The following is a 19932-nucleotide window of genomic DNA, read 5'->3' as shown; positions in this document are numbered from 1 at the left end:
TGGGTTGGAATGAAGCACTCAAATCATTGAACAATCAACAAAAAAGAGATTTATTTTGCCCTAACACTGTAAGGATATGCAATAAGGATATAGTGGCACTTTTATTGGACCTCAGTTGCCTCCTAGAAACACATTTGGTCAGTATCAATCAATCAGTCAAAATGTATTACGTGCCTTTTATGTGATAAGCACTGTGCCAAGTGCTAGAGATAAAAAACAAAAACAAACCCAAAATGACAAAAGGCAGTCCCTGCCCTCAAGGAGCTTACAGTCTAATGTTAACATGACTCCAGGGTAGAACATGATGTCTTGAGTGCTCTCAAACACTCACCAGGGTTGAGACTTTCAGGCTCTATTTGGGTAGGACTATTTAATGCCCTAGATAACTAAGAAACTGCATCAGGGAAGCCAGAGCAACCAGAAGTTTTTGTCTTCTTTTTAGGGAAATCTAATTCCTATTGTTCGTTGACTGACCTGAAATCTACTCCATTTTGGGGTGGGGGAAAAGATGCCATATTAGAGAAACCAGGGCTACTTAGGTCCCAGAACCATTGTCTCCTTAATACTATCATAACCCCATTCCTAAAACAAACTCTCCTCAGGTTGAAGCCCTATGATCTTTTAAAACTTAACTTGGCTGTCAATCCCCTTTGAGCCCTCCCCATCCCCCCTAACTAAAAAGTGATATTTCCTCCTTCATATTTCTTTTAGTACTTTGCCTGGACTTTTTGTTGTTGTTAGAACTATTATGATGTTCTTATATCAAAACTATTTGTTAAATTATGAAATTTTAAGATCTTTGAGAACAGGTTCTATATTGTTTATATATTGCTATGTATCTAATTGAATTAAACTCTATCTAGTAGAATTTCTTAATTTTACAGAGGAGGACTTTGGGCCCAAAGAATTAAAATGGCATTTTCAATGATTATACCACAAGCTAGGGCCAGAGCCAATTAGAACTAGTTCTCTTGATTCCCAGTCTAATGTTCATTCTGTTATTTGTTGTTCAGCTATTTTAGTCCTATCTGACTTTCTGTGACCCCATTTTAGGGTTTTCTTGGGAAAGATACTGGAGTTGTTTGCCATTTCCTCCTATAGCTCATTTTATAGATGAGAAACTGATGCAAACAGTGTTAAGTGACTTTCCCAGACACACAGAGCTAGTAAGTGTGTGAGGCCAAATTTGAACTCAGGAAGATGAGACTTCCTGTTTCTAAGTCCAGTGCTCTCTCCACTGGAAAACCTAGCTGCCTCTTAATGTTCATTCTACCATACTATACCACCACCACCACCACAAACCCAACCCTTTTGGTGTTTTCTTGGCAAAGATACTAGGGTGGTTTGCCATTTCCTTCTCCAGCTCATTTTACAGATGAAGAAACTGAAGCAGGCAGTAGTTAAGTAACTTGCCTAAAGTCATATAGCTGGTGATTATCTGAGGCTGGATTTGAACTCTGGTCTTCCTAATCCAAGGGTAGAACTCTATCTACTATGCCACCTAATTGTCTCTAGGCAGCAATGGTTGCAATAAATGTTTTTCATCAGGATGCTATTATGTTCATGTCTTCAATTATCTAAAAATAAGCCATTCATTATTAGCAAAGATAGCAATTATATCTTGTTCCTATTTCATGCTATAACATGAGGGATGACCAGAATTCAAATACAGCCTCAAACATCTACTAGCTGTGTGACTCTGGGCAAGTCACTTACCCTACATTTGCCTCAGTTTCCTCATCTGTAAAATGGGGTTAATAATAGCACCTACCTCGCAGGATTGTTGTGAGGATCAAATGAGATAATAATTGTAAAGCACTGAGCATAGTACCTGGCACACACACACACACACACACACACACACGTGTGTGTGTGTATGTGTGTAAGTGCTACATAAATGCTAAGTTATTATTATCATGCTGCAATATGAATTTATTGCCATAATTGCTGCTTAGAGGCAATTAGGTATCACATGGCTTAGAGAACTGGGCCAAAAGTTTTGAAGACCTGAGTTTAAACCTTCCCTCAGACTCTAACTGTGTGACTATGAGCAAGGTACTTAACTTCTGTTAGCCTCAAATGTAAAATGGAGATGATAAAACCTATCACTCAGGACTGTTATGAAGATCAAGCAAGGTAATATGTTTAAAGTATTTAGCATAGAACTTGGCACACAGTAGGCACTTAATAAATATTTGTTACTTTTCTTTGTTCCTTCATATTCTAGGAAGTTATTTCATCCCTAGATTGTTTCAAACGCTACCATCACATATGGCAAAAGGAGAAAGAATGCACTATTATGGAATTTTTAAGCAAAAAGCCTTCACTTTCTGAATTTGAATCTCAGATCCTCTATTTCCGAGACTTAGAGCAGGAAATTAATGCTGAGCCTGAATATCTCTGTGTAGGAGCTATTGCATTATACACAGGTAGGTAAACCTTCTTTTAGGTATTCATAGAAATTCAACAGATATTTTTATCTCTTTATCTCTAGATGACTATTTCTGAGAGCTTGGGTTGTCTTAAATATTGACTTTCCTTTCATGAAACTCAAGCAGAAGAGTCTAGTTAGTAAGTTTTTATTTATTTATTCCCCTTATATACAATCAGCTGTTTGAGAATGTGTAGAGATATAATGAACACTTTGCAGCTATGCACTGAAAATGAATGCTTATTTAGAGAAAGGGAACACATCTGATGTGTTTGGTATTAAAACTGAGCTTTTTTAAAAAATAAAGATATAAAAATCCTTGGAGGTTTATCTCCAAGGGCAGTGGATATTTGATGTGTAGCTTTTAGTATTTGAAAATGTGCTTTGGGTTCTTATGACAAGTATTATAAAATATATAAATGGATAATTTTAAGGAGGGCAATCTTTTTAGTCTGAATATTTGAGAGTAAGAGAATTAAGAGGTATAAGTCTACTACCCTTCCACATATTTTTAGGTATATATAGGACACAGAGGAGAAAAAGAGGGAAGAGAGGAAAAGGAGAACAGTTTCTGTAAATGCCAGGTGTGACTAAATTAAATTGACTTTTTGTGGTTGTATTTGACAGCTGCCATTCAAACTTTTCCAAAATGTCTTATGAATCTTATATTTTATAGCTGACCTGAAGATGGCATTGACTGCAGAGACCAAAGCCTGGATGGTTGACATAGGTCGTCATTGTAACAAGAAATACAAAAGTGAGATGGAGAGTGTTTTTACTTTGGTTGAAGAGCTCAATAAAAAATTAAATCGTCAGATTAAAGACTTGGATGATATCAGGATAGCAATGGCCGCACTTAAAGAAATAAGAGAACAGCAAATCCCCATAGACTTTCAAGTCGGCCCTATTGAGGTAACTGACAAGAATAAGAGAGTATTGGTAATAAGAGTATTTTGTTATTAGCATGGCTATCCACTACAGCCATTTGGTTCTCAACAGTTTTGTGCTAATTTGACCTAAAATGGATAGAACTTTCTCTTTGTTCTACTTATGAAGAAAGGGACACCAGATGCATAAATAGTATAAATGAAATTTGAGGGGTGACTATGTTTAGTAGTAATAATCTATTAATTATTATAGATTAATTTATGTAATTTCAAGTAATAAAAATAATTTTCTTTAAATCAGAATAGGATTAAATCTTTATTTAATTAAAATAGGCTTTATCCCAATAAACCTGACAGCTTATAGTTCCTTCTACTAAAAGATATTACTTTTCTATGTTTTTTTTTTAGGTACATCAAAATGATAGCTATGGTCTTGTATGTATGTATATGTGTGTGCATGTGCGCGTGTGTGTGTGTGTGTGTGTGTGTGTGTGTGTGAGATCCTTCATGCAGATATTTTATCAAAAGTGGACTTCAGGATCTATTATTTTAAATTAAAGAAAGAAAAGAATTGTAATTATCATATAATTTACTAACGCTAGACTTACCACCAAATTCTCACCTACATTATTTAATGACCAGTTTGCGGCATTCACAGTTTCTGAATTCCACTTTGGGGAAGTATGCTGACAGGGAATTCTGGATTTTCCTTTTCCTCAGTTCCCTTAAACCCTGAAACAATCAATAGTCCACAATAAAGTGGACTAGGGAATCTCACATCATGCCTTGGAGTATGAGCTAAATGGCAAAAGATTTTTATTATATAAACTCTTTTTATTATATAAACTCTAGTTGGTGCTTTAAAAGGCAGAACTTAAAAACTGTCATTCACTCTTCATTCACTTCCCCCAGTAGAAATGGGGAAGGGCCAATTTCCCGCAGACAACCCACACACCTCAATGTGAGGCTCAGGGGTGAGACTTTCTTCTCTAGTCACCACTTTTATTCCCCAACTATAACAACCATTCAAACTGCCCAAGCCACATTAGTTCACAGCATTCAACCTTCTAAAGATCAGAGATAAACTTGTTTTTACCATAAGCGTTGCCCGAATCCACAGGGATCCCCCTGCTAATTTGCAGAGTTTTAAAAAATACCAATTTTTAATACTGGTTATCCGTGAAATATTATACCCTGAGTTCCTGGATCAGCTCTATATCTTGTCACTAGAACAAATTTAACTCTCCTGATATAATATTTCTCTCTGTGTAGATTTCAAGTAGCCCCTGTATTTTCCTTCCATTAATCCCCTTTGTGATCTACCACTGTATAATTAGGTCATACACAACATTTCATTAACCATCATACGTTTTGGGGGGATAAAAGGAAATAGAATAAACAACAATAGAATATACAACAAACTGGAGCAGGTAGAGGGGTGATGGAGAGAGAAAACTTTCTAGTGCTTTTCCATAGTTCTAAAACAAGTTGGCATTCACCAGGCTAAATCCAAATTCTGTGATCTGTGGAGTGGGGACAGGGAAGGGGGATAGCCTGGAGACTAAACTGCTACATTGAGTACTCAGTCCTGGAGAAAATACCAAAAGATATCTTTAGGTACCTTATTCTCATAACATTCTCTTTAAGGTCTTCAGCTGCAGATTCTGTCCAGCTATCCCCCTTTTTCATTATGCCTCTTATCCCTTGACTCTCCAACTGCTTCTTAAATCTCCCAATGTGCAGCTTGAGCATCTGAGAATTTCAGTTTTTCCCAGGGCATTGAAGTGCAAATCCCAAGATGCTTAGCTAGCTCCTGGATTCTTTCTCCTCTGCCTGCAAAAGAATATCCCTTTTATTTTCCCTTTCCCTAAACATGTTACATTCACATACTTATATTTTTTTCTTTTTCTCTGTTGACTTTGATCTGGTAGTAAGAGATGGACTGAAGTACTCTTAATGTTTAAGTGGTTTAAAGTTTACTATTCCTTGGTATGATTTCTTTTTATCATAATTGTATTAAAGAAATGTTTTTATGCCTGGGTTTATGTACCTGATACATATTTGTTTTATTTTGCATTTTTTTTTTTGGTCTTTAGGAATCGTACGCTCTACTTAATAAATATGGACTCTTGGTGGCAAAGGAGGAAATGGAAAAAGTTGACACTCTGCGTTATACTTGGGAGAAAATTTTGTCCCGAGCAAGTGAAGTTCAGCATGAATTATTCACATTGCAGCCAAATTTTAGGAAAGAACTTATTAATACCGTAGAAGGCTTTGTTGAAGATTGTAATCAATTCTATTCAGACTATGACATGGTACTAAACTAATTTTTCTATGTATATATTTATAAGGAAAAAGAGATAATTTTTTTAAAAAAGCTGTTTTAAAATAATGAATCTTAAAATCTATACCATAAAGGATTTTTTCTACCTTGAGATCCTATATTTTTTTTAGGATTAAACTTAGTTAACATTCATCCATAAAATTTATTTATTTTTATTTTAACCTAGAGCAGTCTAAGAAGATTAAAAATGAGTTTTATTACATAATTTCAATATACCGTCTACCTTTTATCACTTAGGAAATGGAAGACTTTGGAGAGTTTTCCCAAAACTATCTGGAAACATTTTTGGTAGCTGTGTTTCCTTTAAAAATTGAATATTCTGTTATATGTCAGTCCCTTCCTTCTGTATACCTGCAAATACCAATGAATATTACCACAGAGCAGAGGGTAGTATTTCCGACCCCTATTTGACACTGGGATAAATTACAAAGCTTGGGAGTGATGTATTGGAATAAAATGATAGATGTTCTAGTGCCATGGAGAAATATGAGCCTTTGATGTTCTGGTATCTTCATTTCTCAGGTCAAAACTATATTTGTCTTAAAAAACAACAACATTTGAGTAGTCAATGTCTTTCCCCTCTCCCTTCCCATTGCAAAGATCATTGCAAAGATCATTTCCCAGAAAAGAAAAAGTAATACAACCCCTTAAATCTTAAGCTTTCTGAGGTAAGGTAATAGTGATACTAATTTTATTCATTTTACCTTAAACATCATCCGAATCTTAAATCCCTTAAAATCAAAATTGAAAGTATAAAAAAGTAATAAATGAAACCAAGGCTCCTTTCAATGCTTGTCATTTTCTTATCTAGATAGTATACTTTATTAACTCTTTATCTTAACTTTTTTTTTTCAGAATGGTCCCATGGCTGCTGGTTTAGAGCCCCAGGAAGCCAGTGATAGACTTATTGTATTTCAGGTAATCTTTCCAATGTGTACAGTGGTAAAAAACAAACAAACAAACAAACAAACAAAACCTCTTTTGTATCTCAGTCTTTTCAGTTGTACTCTCTTTTTTAAACCATGAAATACAAATAAAAGACTTTCACTATTGCATGTCTATTGATCTGTGTAATATTACAGATACATCTTGTTAAAATAATTTTATGTGATCGGTAATTAGAAAAGTTGAGAGAATTTTTATTAATAATCTCATGAAGAAACAAATTTAAATGTTTGGTTATGTGAAGATGTGTTTAAGTAAAAATTGATTTTGGGGGTGGTTCACAATTAAATGTGGAAATATGTGCCCAGTGATGTTCCTGTTACTGAGTTCTTATTTTAGGTAAGTCATAATTTTAAAAAATCTTCCTTGGAAATCATTTAAGTAGTTTTCACTTATATTTTTTTTAGACTCGTTTTGATAATATATTTCGCAAATATGTCACTTACACGGGTGGAGAAGAGCTTTTTGGGCTTCCTGTGACTCACTACCCTCAGCTCCTTGAGATAAAGAAGCAGCTTAATCTCCTCCAGAAAATCTACAGCTTGTACAACAGTGTCATTAATACTGTCAATGGATATTATGACATGCTTTGGTCAGAAGTGAATACTGAAAAAATAAACAATGACCTCCTAGAATTCCAAAACAGGTGAGGAATTGCGAGCAATTACTATGTATATAACAAGTCCCCAGAATTCTTAAACTTTAATGACTTTCTTCTTAAATAATTTTTATCTTTGCTTCATCTTTCTTTGAATCCCAGATTTTTGAGAAGCATTTTTATTGCACTGTTGTCAAAACAATTATCAAATAGTATTTATTTCATTATCCCCATATGAATGGTGATATATAAGCAAATCTTTTAAACTTGAATGAAATATGTCAATTGTTTTTCTACACCCTGTCTTCATTTAAATAAACATCAAATATTAGAAGTTCATGTTAAAAGATCTGTTAACACAAGAAAAATTTATAGATTCTCCCACATATACTGGGGACACAAATACAAAAGTCAGATACCTTCTAACAGAAAAGGACAAAACATATAGGGTATGAAGGCATAAACATACACATGATGGGGTGAATAATAGGGAAGTCAATTGACATCTTCCAGATACAGTACTACTATTAATTTGATTAGTAATCAGAGCAAGAGATGGAAATAAAAGTAAGTAGGGTTATAGGCAGGAGTACTCTCAATATAAATCATAACTTAAATTGTAACTTAAAATCAGTGCCATAAAGGAATCTTTTTCCTTTAAGGCCCTATCATTTTATAGGATTAAACTAAATTAATATGCCCCCATAAATCTCATTGCTTTCATTTTGACCTTGAGCAATCTAAAGAGATTAAAAAGAGTTTTTAGTATAGAATTTCAACACACTGTCCACCTTTTATCACTTAGCTCATGGATAGCTATTATGCACCTTCTATGGGCCAGGAATTTTGCTAATCACTTTCTAAAAATTAACTCATTTTATCCTCACAACAATCCTAGGAGGTAGGTACTATTATTATCTCCATTTTACAGTTGAGGAAACTGAGGTATTCAGGTTAAATGACTTATCTAGGGTCACACAGCTAGAAAGTGTCTAAGGCTTAATTTGAACTCAGGTATTCTTAACTTCAGGCCCAGCACTTTATCCATTGCACCACCTACCTGCCTATGTATACTTTAAATTGTTAAGGCATGCTGTTAAGTAAATGTTATACTGTTTAAGGCTTATAAAACACTTTCTTAACAATTATTTTGAGACATAGGAAATACAAATGTTAGCTTTGAAAGGGGCATCAGAGGTTGTCTAATCTAGGTCGTAACCTGAAAAGGAATCTCTTCTATGTGATCCCTAGCATGCGAGCCCACCATATTAATTTTTTGATAACTTATAATTGTTAGGGAGTTTTCTCTTAAATTGAGCTTACATCTACCTCTGTAATTGTCACAAATTGTTCCTAGTTCTTTCTTCTGGGGGCAAGTAGAACAAACGTAATCCCTAGTTCACGTGAGAGAACTTCAGATGAAGATGGTGATTATGGGTTCTCACTATTTCTTTCCAGTCTTAACGAAGCTCCTTTTTGCAAATAAGAAATCTATGGCTCAGAGAGGTTAAGTGGTTTGTCTAAGGCCAAATAACTATTAATATGAGAGGAAGGATTTGAACCTAAGGCTGCTGACTACAAGTCTAACACAATTTCATTATAACATATTGCCTTGGATGGACTTTGGGATGGGACTAGGAGATAGTATATCCATTTCATCCTACTTCATAGACTTGCATGCACAAGATCCTAGTGTCTTTCTAAAATAATTCCTTGGAAGACTAATTTCAACCAAACTTTTGCTAATGTAATGCCATGTTTGTTATGATAGAGCCAAATTAGTGCATATGAGTAATGCAAATGAGGCCTACCTAAAGTCATAATCTGTTCTGTGAAGAGGCATTGGCTATAACAAAGTGATTGTAACAGTTAATTCCATAAGAAAAATGATCTAAATGGGTGACTGACCAAATGATACTCTAGTTGATTTTCTTGGATATTGGGTCTTTTTTATTAAGGTACTTTTTGTGAAATGGCCATGATTAGAGCAATGTTATTCAGGGCATAACTCTACCTAATGGAAAATCTGGATTTAGTGTGGCCTTCTTTGCTAGATCCAAAAAGATGAAATGGAAATAAAACTAGGTCAGACCTGTTTAGCCTTCCCTATTGGTTTCCTTTTTTAGGTGTCGTAAACTTCCACGTGCTTTGAAGGACTGGCAAGCTTTTCTGGACTTAAAGAAGACCATTGATGATTTCAATGAGTGTTGTCCACTGTTGGAACACATGTCAAATAGAGCCATGTTGGACCGACACTGGAAAAGGATTGCAGCACTCACTGGCCATAGTTTTGATGTAGAGAATGAGACCTTTAAACTGAGGAACATCATGGATGCACCTCTTCTGAAATACAAAGAAGAAATAGAGGTATTTTTGGAAAGAAGTGATTTGAGGTTGGGTGGTAAAATGGAATGCCTTTGCACATTTCTCAAATATAAAATTTCAGATTGTCAAATGTTGCTAGGGAAATGAAAAAGAGAATAGCTTCATTGGGCAAATAAGCTTGTGCTTGCTTTTGAACTTTAACCTTTGTTTCTAGTGGTTCTTTCTAAGCGCTCATTTGAATTAATTCAACCAGAAACTTTTCAACTTCCACATAGCACTATGATTTACTAGAGATACCATTGGATTTGTTTAGGCTTATCTTCAGTTTTTTTTTTTTACTCTACCTCGCCCACCCCCTCCACATTCTATTAGTTGTCAAATATTTTTTATATTACCTCTGCAGCATCTCTCTTCTCTGAGGCTTTCTGTGTATCTGTCTACTTCCTCCCTCACTCCCCAGTATAGATCTTGCCTATAACACTATATTGACTTCCTGACTGATTTTTATTCAATTCTCCCATATAATCTATCTTTCCCAAAGCTGAAAATGTGAAGTTCTTAATGTATATCTGATTATATCAATTTTCAGAAAGCTGCAGTATTCTCCCTTGTCTCCAAAATCCAGTAAAAACTCCTCTTCTAGTCACTTAAAGCAATTCACAATTTGTATTCAGCCTACCTTTTCATGCTTATACATTATTCCCTTTCATACATTCTTTGTTCCAGACAAAGAGAACTATCTGTTCTTTATTACACAAAATTTTCCATCTCCTGTTTCCTTGTATTTAACAAGTTGTCCCCTATGCCTATATATACTCTTTCTTTATCTTTGACTCTCAAGATACTAAGAGTACTTGAAAGCTCAGCTGAGATTATTCTAGATTACAGGAGTTTACTATAGGGTTTTCTAAATGGACATTCCACAGATCAGGAAAACATACACAGTTAATTATGCCACATTTTGGATTTGGAAGACTAAAGTATTTCTTGATATATACATGTAAAAAAACCCAAAAAGCAAAACCCTCCCACTATTGCCAGAATAAAAAGATGATTATTTTAAAAAATAATTGAGGGATTCATGTGGAAACAGCATCCACGTACTTCACAACCTCTATATAACATAGCAGAGGATCAATCAATCATTAAGTACCTACTGTGTGCTAGATGCCATGCTAAATGCTAGAGATACAAAGGCAAAAATAAAATAGTACCTGCCCTCAGGTGTTTACATTCCACTGGAAAAATATGTACACATTTAAGTATATTATATACATACAAATTATATAGATATTATATTCAAAATAACTTGAGAAGTAACACTTGCAGTTGGAGGGGAGGAGGGGACTAAGAGAGGGACTCCTGAAGAAGACATTGCTTGAGATAAATTTTAAAGAAAGTGATCCTAAGAGGCAAAAGTGACGGATCATATTCCAGACAGACTGCACAAAGTCACTGAGATAAATGATGGAATTTTATCTGTGAGTAATAGTTTGGTTGGATTGAAGAGTATGTGAAGGAGTATAATCAGATTCAAAAGTTTGGATCCACTTTGGAAAATAACTAGGAGTTTTATCCTAGAGACAATAATGAGTCATTCCCACTTTTTGAGGGGCTGGGGTAACATGTTCAGACATGTCTTTGGTGGGTATTGTTTTGACAGTTATGTGGAGAAGGATGGATTAGAGAAGGGAGAGAATTGTGGTGGGGAAACCAATTAGTCTATTGTAATTTTCCAGGAGAATGATGTGTAGGGCCAGAAGTGCAGTCACCTACAAGAGTTACTATTGCTGAAAGATTCATTATCTGATGAATTAGTCTGATGATGATATCTCTTCTTTGTCATCTCCATTTCATATCTTCTAAATTCCAACCATCATCTCTAACCACCCTTGAATAACTTTGGTCTTTGCTCCGGAACCTTTCTAGGATATGATTAGCAAGCTTTCACCTTATCTTACATGGATCCAAGCCTACACCTCATTTTCCAGTCATCTTCATCCTTTGCTACTGCTTTTATTCCCTTCCCTTCCATATAGTCTTTGTTATGATAGAAGCTCCTTGAGAGCAAGGATTGCTTAAATATCTTGTATTTGTATCCATGGTGTTTAGCATAGTGCCTGACACAGATTATGTGCTTAATAAAACCTCTCTCTCTCTCTCTCTCTCTCTCTCTCTCTCTCTCTCTCTCTCTCTCTCTCTCTCTGACTCTCTGTCTCTGTGTCTGTCTGTTTGTCTGTCTGCCTATCTTTTTCTCTCTGCCTCTCAAACTTAGATAGGCTGGTCTTCAGATGACAGACAAGCAGTCCATTACTAGGTCCTGTCTCCATGCCTTTTCAGTTTAATAGAATCTACCCCAAATTGTTTTAGCTTTAGAGAACTGAAGTCATGACCTTGGTTGAAAATAGAAAATTTGTGATTTATTGAAAGTTTTGTTTTAAAATGAGCATTTTCTATTTTGATAGGACATTTGTATCAGTGCCGTGAAGGAGAGGGACATCGAACAAAAACTGAAACAAGTAATTACTGAATGGGACAACAAAACCTTTACATTTGCCAGTTTTAAAACCCGAGGTGAACTACTCTTAAGAGGAGACAGCACAGCAGAAATTATAGCCAGCATGGAAGACAGCTTAATGATGCTGGGCTCCTTAATGAGTAACAGGTAACAAAGCCTTCTTCTTTTCATGAGAGGTGAAAAATGCAAAAAATAAGAGATTTAAGGGAAATGAAAAACTTTTATAAGCCCCTCCCATATATCAATTATTTATTAAATATTTTAAACATTTATTTCAATGCTAACATCAATAATCAAGTGTACTTTTCAAGTGACAATTCAGTTTGTGCCATTTTTATTTCATTATCCTTTAGTTGTTGGATTCTCTGAAAGCCCCTAAAACACAAAAGAACCTAGTATAAAATTAGGACCTTGAATTACAAGATCATGGATTTAGAGCTGAAAGGGACCTTGGAGGGCATTTTTTTTCTTTACTTTTTACCGTTGAGGAATCTTGGGCCTGCAGAAATGAAGAGATTTAAGCAAGGTCACACAAACCAATAGTCTCAAGCAGGATTTGAACCTTTTGACAATCAAGCCAGTAATATTTCCCCACTATGATACTGTCTCCCTGGATGCCCCAGCTTTATATAAAAACTTGTGTTGCTCCCAGTTGAGCTACTATCTTGATTCCAGACTGGGCATGAATTTTAGCATCATCATCCAATATGGAGGTTGTTTCTACCAGTAGTCCTGCAAATGAAAATATTATTATTCCACTTATTCATTCATGAGAAAATGAATCCAAAGGAAGGTAATCTTATTTATTCAGATATACAAAATAATTTTGGTAAAAACAAATAACATTTTGATTTTTTGTAACAGCATAGTAAACACATGTTGAACTATACAGACTATATAGCTAGAACTACAGGATGTTAAGGTCATAAAGTGTTTCAGAGATTACTCTTATCATTTAACAAATGAAGAAACTGAGGTCCAGAGAGTCTAAGTAATTTGGTCACATAGATACAAGTATTTAAGAAAGGAGGTGAGTTTATCTTCTCTGACTACAAATCCTTCTTCAAGCTGAGTTGCTTAAAAGTGGGTGTCTTGATAACTTCAGATGGCTCTTATTCTTCTTTTGTAATTCAATAATTTATGAAATCTGAGTTCCTAATTTTACTGTTACCAAAGGAATAACAATTATTTCCTTTTTATTTGAAACATCTAAGCATTTGACAACTATGCAAGGCTGCACTCCTAAAAGAAGTTATTTCCTCTGAAAATTTTGAATTTGGTCTACTTAGGGCTTACTGAATTGCTATTTGGACTGCAAAAAGGAGGGGGTACAAAAAGACTAATAAGAGATAATATACTTAAGAAATAAAAGCAAACCATAACAGCATAGGTTATTCAAGAATGGTCTATGTCAGTGAACTTTTTTTTTCTTCCAAGTAATGATCTAAATAATCCATAGAAAATAGTAAATTGAAGGCCATAGAAATTAAAATCACTTGACTAATTTTATTATTCTTTGATGGAAAGGGGGGGGAGAAGTATTTAAACTTATTTTAAAATTAAAACTAGAAAATATAAATATTTCTTTAATAATATATTATTCAAGTTGAGAGTTCTTAACCTTGTGTCCATGGACCTCCATGAAATTCATGGATATATTTTAAGGCGTCCTTGAACTTGGATAGGAAAATTATATCTTTATTTTCATGAATCTCTAACCAAAATTTAGCATATCTTTCAAAAAATTTATTCTGAGAAGGGATCCATAAACTTTACTTGAGTATCAAAGGGGTGCATGATACAAAAAAGGATTGAGAAACAATTTAGATTATATTTTAAGTCCAAATAAATTAAATTAAGGAAGCTATGGATGGGATGAAGGAAAGAAAAAGAAAGGGAGAAGGAAGATAAATGATTTGGAAGGAAGTAGATAGAAATACAGCTATAAAAAGTAATAGAGAAGCACACCTGAATTGAGAAAGTGGCAAGAGTCACCTCATGGGTTTTGGAGAGTATGCATAAACTATTTGTTCTATTCATATCTTTCTATTTTGATTGCCTTTTGAGATGCTAATTAGTTGATTCCCTTCTTTCAACTCTTTAACTAATCTTTATTTTTAAACCTTCCGAGGCTGTATGCTGAGTGGCTGAAATTATTTTGTGGTATTGATACTGCATGTATTTCACCAGCAGAAATGTTGAGTAATCCTCACTCTAAACTTCATGCCAATATTCTCTGCCCAACCATTAAAGGCTAGTGTTTTTTTAACTAGATATCTATTTAGCCACAGTCAACTGCACTATTGGCAGATTGAATTCCACAAAATAAACAATTTTGCTGGACAGAGTCCATATATTTAATAATATATTTAAAATAAAATAGTCATATTTAATAATGAATAGGAAGCACATTGACTTTCAGGAATCTCTAACAGCACAAAAATAACTTTATATAAGATGTGAATATAATTTTTAATAGTAACCATAAAGATACAAGATACACAATCATTCCTGTAAATAGGATGGGACTAGATTACCTTGCCTGTCATGACATGAGGTTTTGAAGACTCAGTTTCAGTGAGAGAGGGAGAGACAGACTTAATTCTCTGCCCACCAGGAAAGGTTCACTGTAACTTTGAATTTCCAAGCTCTCTGTGAGATTGAAGGACAAATAGAAATAAGCTCCTTTTCAAGTAGGCTTTGACTCAAGGGGATCAAACTTGTAAACTGCAAGCCACCTCCTCAATTCAGCCATATCATGTGATTTCTGATTTCTGAGACTTATTGGTCTGTCCAAAGTTGAGTTGGGAAGGAGTGAATTATACTCCCCATTTCAAACAGGGCCATGGTTACTTGATAAAATCATATGATATTAAGTGCCATGTTCAGCTCACAGGTTAAAGGTTTCCACCCTGTTAAAAGGACAGGCATATCACTAGTAGAATAAAGTTATTAGCATGCTGTATGCTGCAGATGAACCCCATGGCAAATTAGATACATGACCAAGTAGGACTTTTTTTACCCTTTGAATTTGAGAAAAATGCAACTTTAAAATATTTCTTATTTTTAGGTATAACACTCCATTCAAGGCACAGATTCAAAAATGGGTGCAATACCTTTCCAACACAACTGACATCATTGAAAACTGGATGACAGTGCAGAACTTGTGGATTTATTTAGAAGCGGTCTTTGTGGGAGGAGACATCGCCAAACAGCTGCCTAAGGTTATTGAAGTTATGATTTATCCGTTTTTTTTCATGGCAGAAATATGAAGTCTTGAAAAACACTTTATAAAGAAAAGTATCTAAGACCCTTATCCATTGATTTCCCCTTGTCTTTTTGTTGGGTAGGGGGAGGAGAGGTAGAAGTAGAGAATGTTACATATTGATAGAAGTTGGAAATGAAGGAAAATAACAAAGTAGAGAACAGTTATATGACATATGAATCTTCAGAAAATGTTAATATAGAATATAGAAGAGTAAAAAATTATGGAGAGGTTTTCCAGATAAAGTTTTGGTAATTTATTCTTACAGAAGTAACATTTAAAAATAATGAAGGGTATAAAACACTTATATCCTTCTATAGTATCTATAGCATAAAATTGTGGGTTGAAAATATACAAAAAAGATACTACCTTTCCCATATCAAACGTATTGAGGGCCTTTTTTCCTCCTAAAAATTCTTTAATCAGGTTAAACATACATGGCATATACTTTGTGATGTTTAATTGTATTTTTCTTTAAAAAGTTTTTCACTGTACCTCAGTACATTCTTTTGAATTATATATGAAATCAACTGTTAACAAAAGGGTGGTCTCTAAAAATTAACCAGAAAGGCCTACTCAGGATGAGAAATGCGGAATTATAACTCTGCTGAGTCAGCAAGTTGCTGGAGAGTTTCAGCAGCCAGTTTTAACCAGAACAGGGTGGTTTTAACTAATAATATATCTGAGTTCTGTGGTAGAAGACATTAGAAGAGTAGAGTTGTAGACTCTGCCTTTTCAATCACTGAAAGGATTCCACTACATATTGTAAAGCTATTTTTGGCATTCATGAAATAATGTAATTCCATTTATTCCTCTTAATTATTGGAAGTTTTTTTAACCATTTTTTCATGGTCTCATTTTCCTCAAATAATATTTCTCTATGATACCCATAATTATTTTCCTGTTAAAACAAGAAAAATAGTAAGGAGGTAATTTCAAATAACAGAAGAAGATTTACAATTTTTACAATGTTTTTATTGTTTAAAAATCTAAATGTGGGTTCTAATCTGTCCCCCTCAGTTTTGGGGGGAAACTGGCTAAAATCACTGATAAATTCACCAAGAGTTTAGGCTTTTAAGGATTTATTAAAAGATATAAGGTAGTGGGGTGGCTAGGTGGCACAGTGGATAAACCACCGGCCCTGGAGTCAGGAGTACCTGAGTTCAAATTCGGCCTCAGACACTTGACACTTACTAGCTGTGTGACCCTGGGCAAGTCACTTAACCCCCATTGCCTCACTAAAAAAAAAAAAAAAAATATATATATATATATAAAAGGTAGTGAAGAGAGAGAAAGATTGAGAACAGATTCCTTATAGCATGGAAATCCTAGCTTTCCTAACAGCCCACGTGAAGTCCTGCCACCAAGCCAATGTCTCCTATCAAAAAAGCCAGCTCCGCTCCTCCAGCCTCAGCTTCCTACTTCCTGTCCTCCTCCCAGAAATGGGAGGTTCTTCAAGTTGATTGGCTGAGAGAGGTCTCCTGTTGATGTCGCAGTCCATAGCCTCTGAGAACACACTCTCTTCCGGGCTGCCCATGGGTGATCTCAATTTAATCAACCTTAACTAGGTTCAACTTCTGAAAACAACACCCTACTCAGGGATAGCCAGATGTGGCCCCGATTTAATCATCACAAGTAGATACTTAGTTTCTCAGTCTCACCCAGTTGAATCAATTCCAAATCAAACTTCAGGTTGGGGCTCCTGGGTGTCTGCCAAGTCCCATTATTTTATCACAAAAATTACTTTTAGTATTTTTCAATTAAACATTTTCTCTCCCTCCAATTCCACCCCAAAGTGGACAACAACCAAACCTTCATAACATAAATAGGCAAGGAAATTAAATTCACAAATTTATCACATCCAAAACTATGTCTCATTCCGCATTTTGGGTCCTTTATCTCATTGTCAGAAAGTAGGTGGCATGCTTTATCATCAGCCTTCTGTAACTAATTTATCATTACACTCATCAGACTTCAATGCCTTTCAACTTTGTTTTTCCAAACAATGTTGTCATTGTTCTCTTGGTTCTGCTCACTTCACTCTTTTTTTTTTTTTTTTTGGTGAGGCAATTGGGATTAAGTGACTTGCCCAAGGTCACACAGCTAGTTAAGTGTTAAGTGTCTGAGGTCGGATTTGAATTCAGGTCCTCCTGACTCCAGGGCCAGTGCTCTATCCACTGTACCACCTAGCTGCCACTGCTCAATTTATTCTTTAGGAGGGGTCTTTCCAAATTCCTCTGAAACTGTCTATTTTATCACCATTGTTTATGGTATAATAATATTGCATGTTAGTATAATATGCACATAGCATAAAATATGTATTTATTTCTTAATAGGTGGGCATCTGCTCAGTTTCTACTGTATTAAATAATAAAAAAATCCACTATAAGTATTTTCATAGATAAGGATTAATTTCCTCTCTCTTGGATCTCTTTGGTGTTTAGGCCTCTTATCAATCAGCCCCAAGTAAATGGAGAGTTTGATGATTTGGGAAGTATAGTACAAATTACTTTCCACAATGGTTAGTCCAATTTGCAGCTCCACTAACAGTGCATTAGTGTGCTTATTTTCCCATAGTCCCTCCAAGATTTCCCTTGCTCTTAGTTTTTGATGGATAATATTTACTCTATTAAAGCAATGTCCATTAATTGCTGTCTTTTCAGGTGTTGTTTTTTAAACAGAAATGGCTATTGATTTTTTCAGAAGCCTTTCAGCATCTATTTATATAAACAACTGTTTTTAAAGAATAAGTTTTGCTATTAATATTGTTACTAAAATATTTCTCCTTATATTGAAACAACCATGTACTATTTTTGTAAATCCCACATGATTATGGTTTATAACATTTCAATTATTTTATTCTAGCATATTTGCCGATATTTTATTTAATTTTTTATCATTGTCTATTAGGGATATTAGTCTATATATATTTATCTTTTAAATTTATTTATCAATACCATATTTGTATTATAAGAAGAGTTTTGAAAGGTCCTTTCTTTTTCTACTTTTCTTTTGTTGATGAAAATATTTTCATACGCACACTTGTCCTTCTAAGGATTGTTTTAACTGCATCCATATATTGGTATGTCATTTCATTGTCATTTGTTTTGGTGAAACTGTCTATTGTTCCTCTGATACATTCTTTGACACACCAATTATTTAAGGTTAAGTTAGTTTCCAAATTAAATTGTAATTAATTCTTCAAGGGCTCATTAGTGAACATAATTTTTATTTCATTGTGAATAGTAAAAATATATTTCTACATTTTTGGTTTTTTTTATTGTACCAATATGTCAATTTTTATAAAGGTATCATGCAAGGATGAGAAATCTGTAAACTCTTTTTCTTATCATTCAGTAAGTGACAAAGATTAATCACCTATAATTTTTTTTTTTTTTTTAGTGAGGCAATTGGGGTTAAGTGACTTGCCCAGGGTCACACAGCTAGTAAGTGTTAAGTGTCTGAGGCCGGATTTGAACTCAGGTCCTCCTGACTCCAGGGCCAGTGCTCTATCCACTGCGCCACCTAGCTGCCCCTAATTTTTATTTTTTTATCTCTAATTTTTCTAATGTTCCAGTCAGGTTCTTAACTTCTCCCTCACTGTAAACCCCACCCCACTTTCCTCTGCTTATGTAAGTTTGAAATGTCTTCAATGAAGTCTCTAACTATTATACATTTAGCATCTTTTCCTTCCTGTAATTTGATTAAATTTTCCAATAAATATTTAGATGCTATGCTTTTGGGTACAAATATATTAAATATTTACATTTATTCAATATCCATATTGTCCTTAAGAAGAATGTAGCTTCCCTGCTTACCTCTTTTTATTGCCTATATTTATTATAGTTATCTAAGATAATTATGGTTAGTTCTGCTTTTTTGAGTTAATTTCAAGCATTAGTAGATTCTCTATCACTTTAATTCTGTGTGCATCTTTATGTTTCAAGCGTGTTTTATGCAAACACCATATTTTTTGGGTTCTATTTTGTAAGTCATTCTGCTTTCCTTTTAATTTTTAATGAATGAATTCACCCTTTTCATTTTTACAGTTGTAATTGTTAGTTATCTTTTTTCTCCCATTCTATTCTCTTCTTTTTTCTCTTTACTCCTATGTTTTTCTTTTCAAAATAGAAGATGATAAAAAGAGGGTGTTTGCCTAATACCATTAGTTATAAATGAAGCAGCTGGTTTCTGTTGTGTTGTACCTATTCTCTTCCCATTGCCCTGTCTTGATCTCAGTTTGTTACTCTTTATTCCTTGCCTTTTGGGGATCCCCTACATATTACCTCCTCTGATCTTGGAGTTTGTTTTACTTTTGATTTTTTCTTTTACCTAATGGCTTTCTTTTTTATACTCACTCATTCCTTCCATCTTTTCTCTGTTCACTCCCATTTCCCTATTGAACTGTATCCATTTCTATATTGCAGTCTTTGTGTGTGTGTGTTTAATTATGTTCAACTTATTTTGTCTCAGATGAAAGTGAAGTTAATGGGGTGCCTATTTCCTCCAACTCTTCCTCTTATACACTTCATCTTATATACCTCTATTATGTGAGATAATTTCCCTCTCTTTTCTCCTATTTTCTTCCTCAGCATATTCCCCTATCACTCCCATTTCTG

General features: G+C 34.5%; 1 protein-coding gene across 1 annotated transcript in view; it reads left to right on the top strand.

Moving 5' to 3' along the window:
• DNAH5 (dynein axonemal heavy chain 5) overlaps positions 1-19932 on the top strand; it is a gene marked incomplete at its 5' end in the record, with an annotated part of 294184 nt that overhangs the window by 87473 nt on the left and 186779 nt on the right. Inside the window, 8 exon segments of the mRNA XM_043995374.1 lie at positions 2228-2429; positions 3108-3343; positions 5415-5633; positions 6518-6580; positions 7015-7253; positions 9332-9572; positions 11996-12195; positions 15119-15272. Of these exon segments, the coding sequence (XP_043851309.1) occupies positions 2228-2429; positions 3108-3343; positions 5415-5633; positions 6518-6580; positions 7015-7253; positions 9332-9572; positions 11996-12195; positions 15119-15272 (1554 nt within the window).

The sequence above is a fragment of the Dromiciops gliroides genome, chromosome 1, assembly GCF_019393635.1.
Source record: "Dromiciops gliroides isolate mDroGli1 chromosome 1, mDroGli1.pri, whole genome shotgun sequence".
NCBI classification, from domain to species: domain Eukaryota; kingdom Metazoa; phylum Chordata; class Mammalia; order Microbiotheria; family Microbiotheriidae; genus Dromiciops; species Dromiciops gliroides.
The sequence above is the reverse complement of the archived record's forward strand: the minus strand, read 5'-3'. Positions and strand labels throughout refer to the sequence as shown.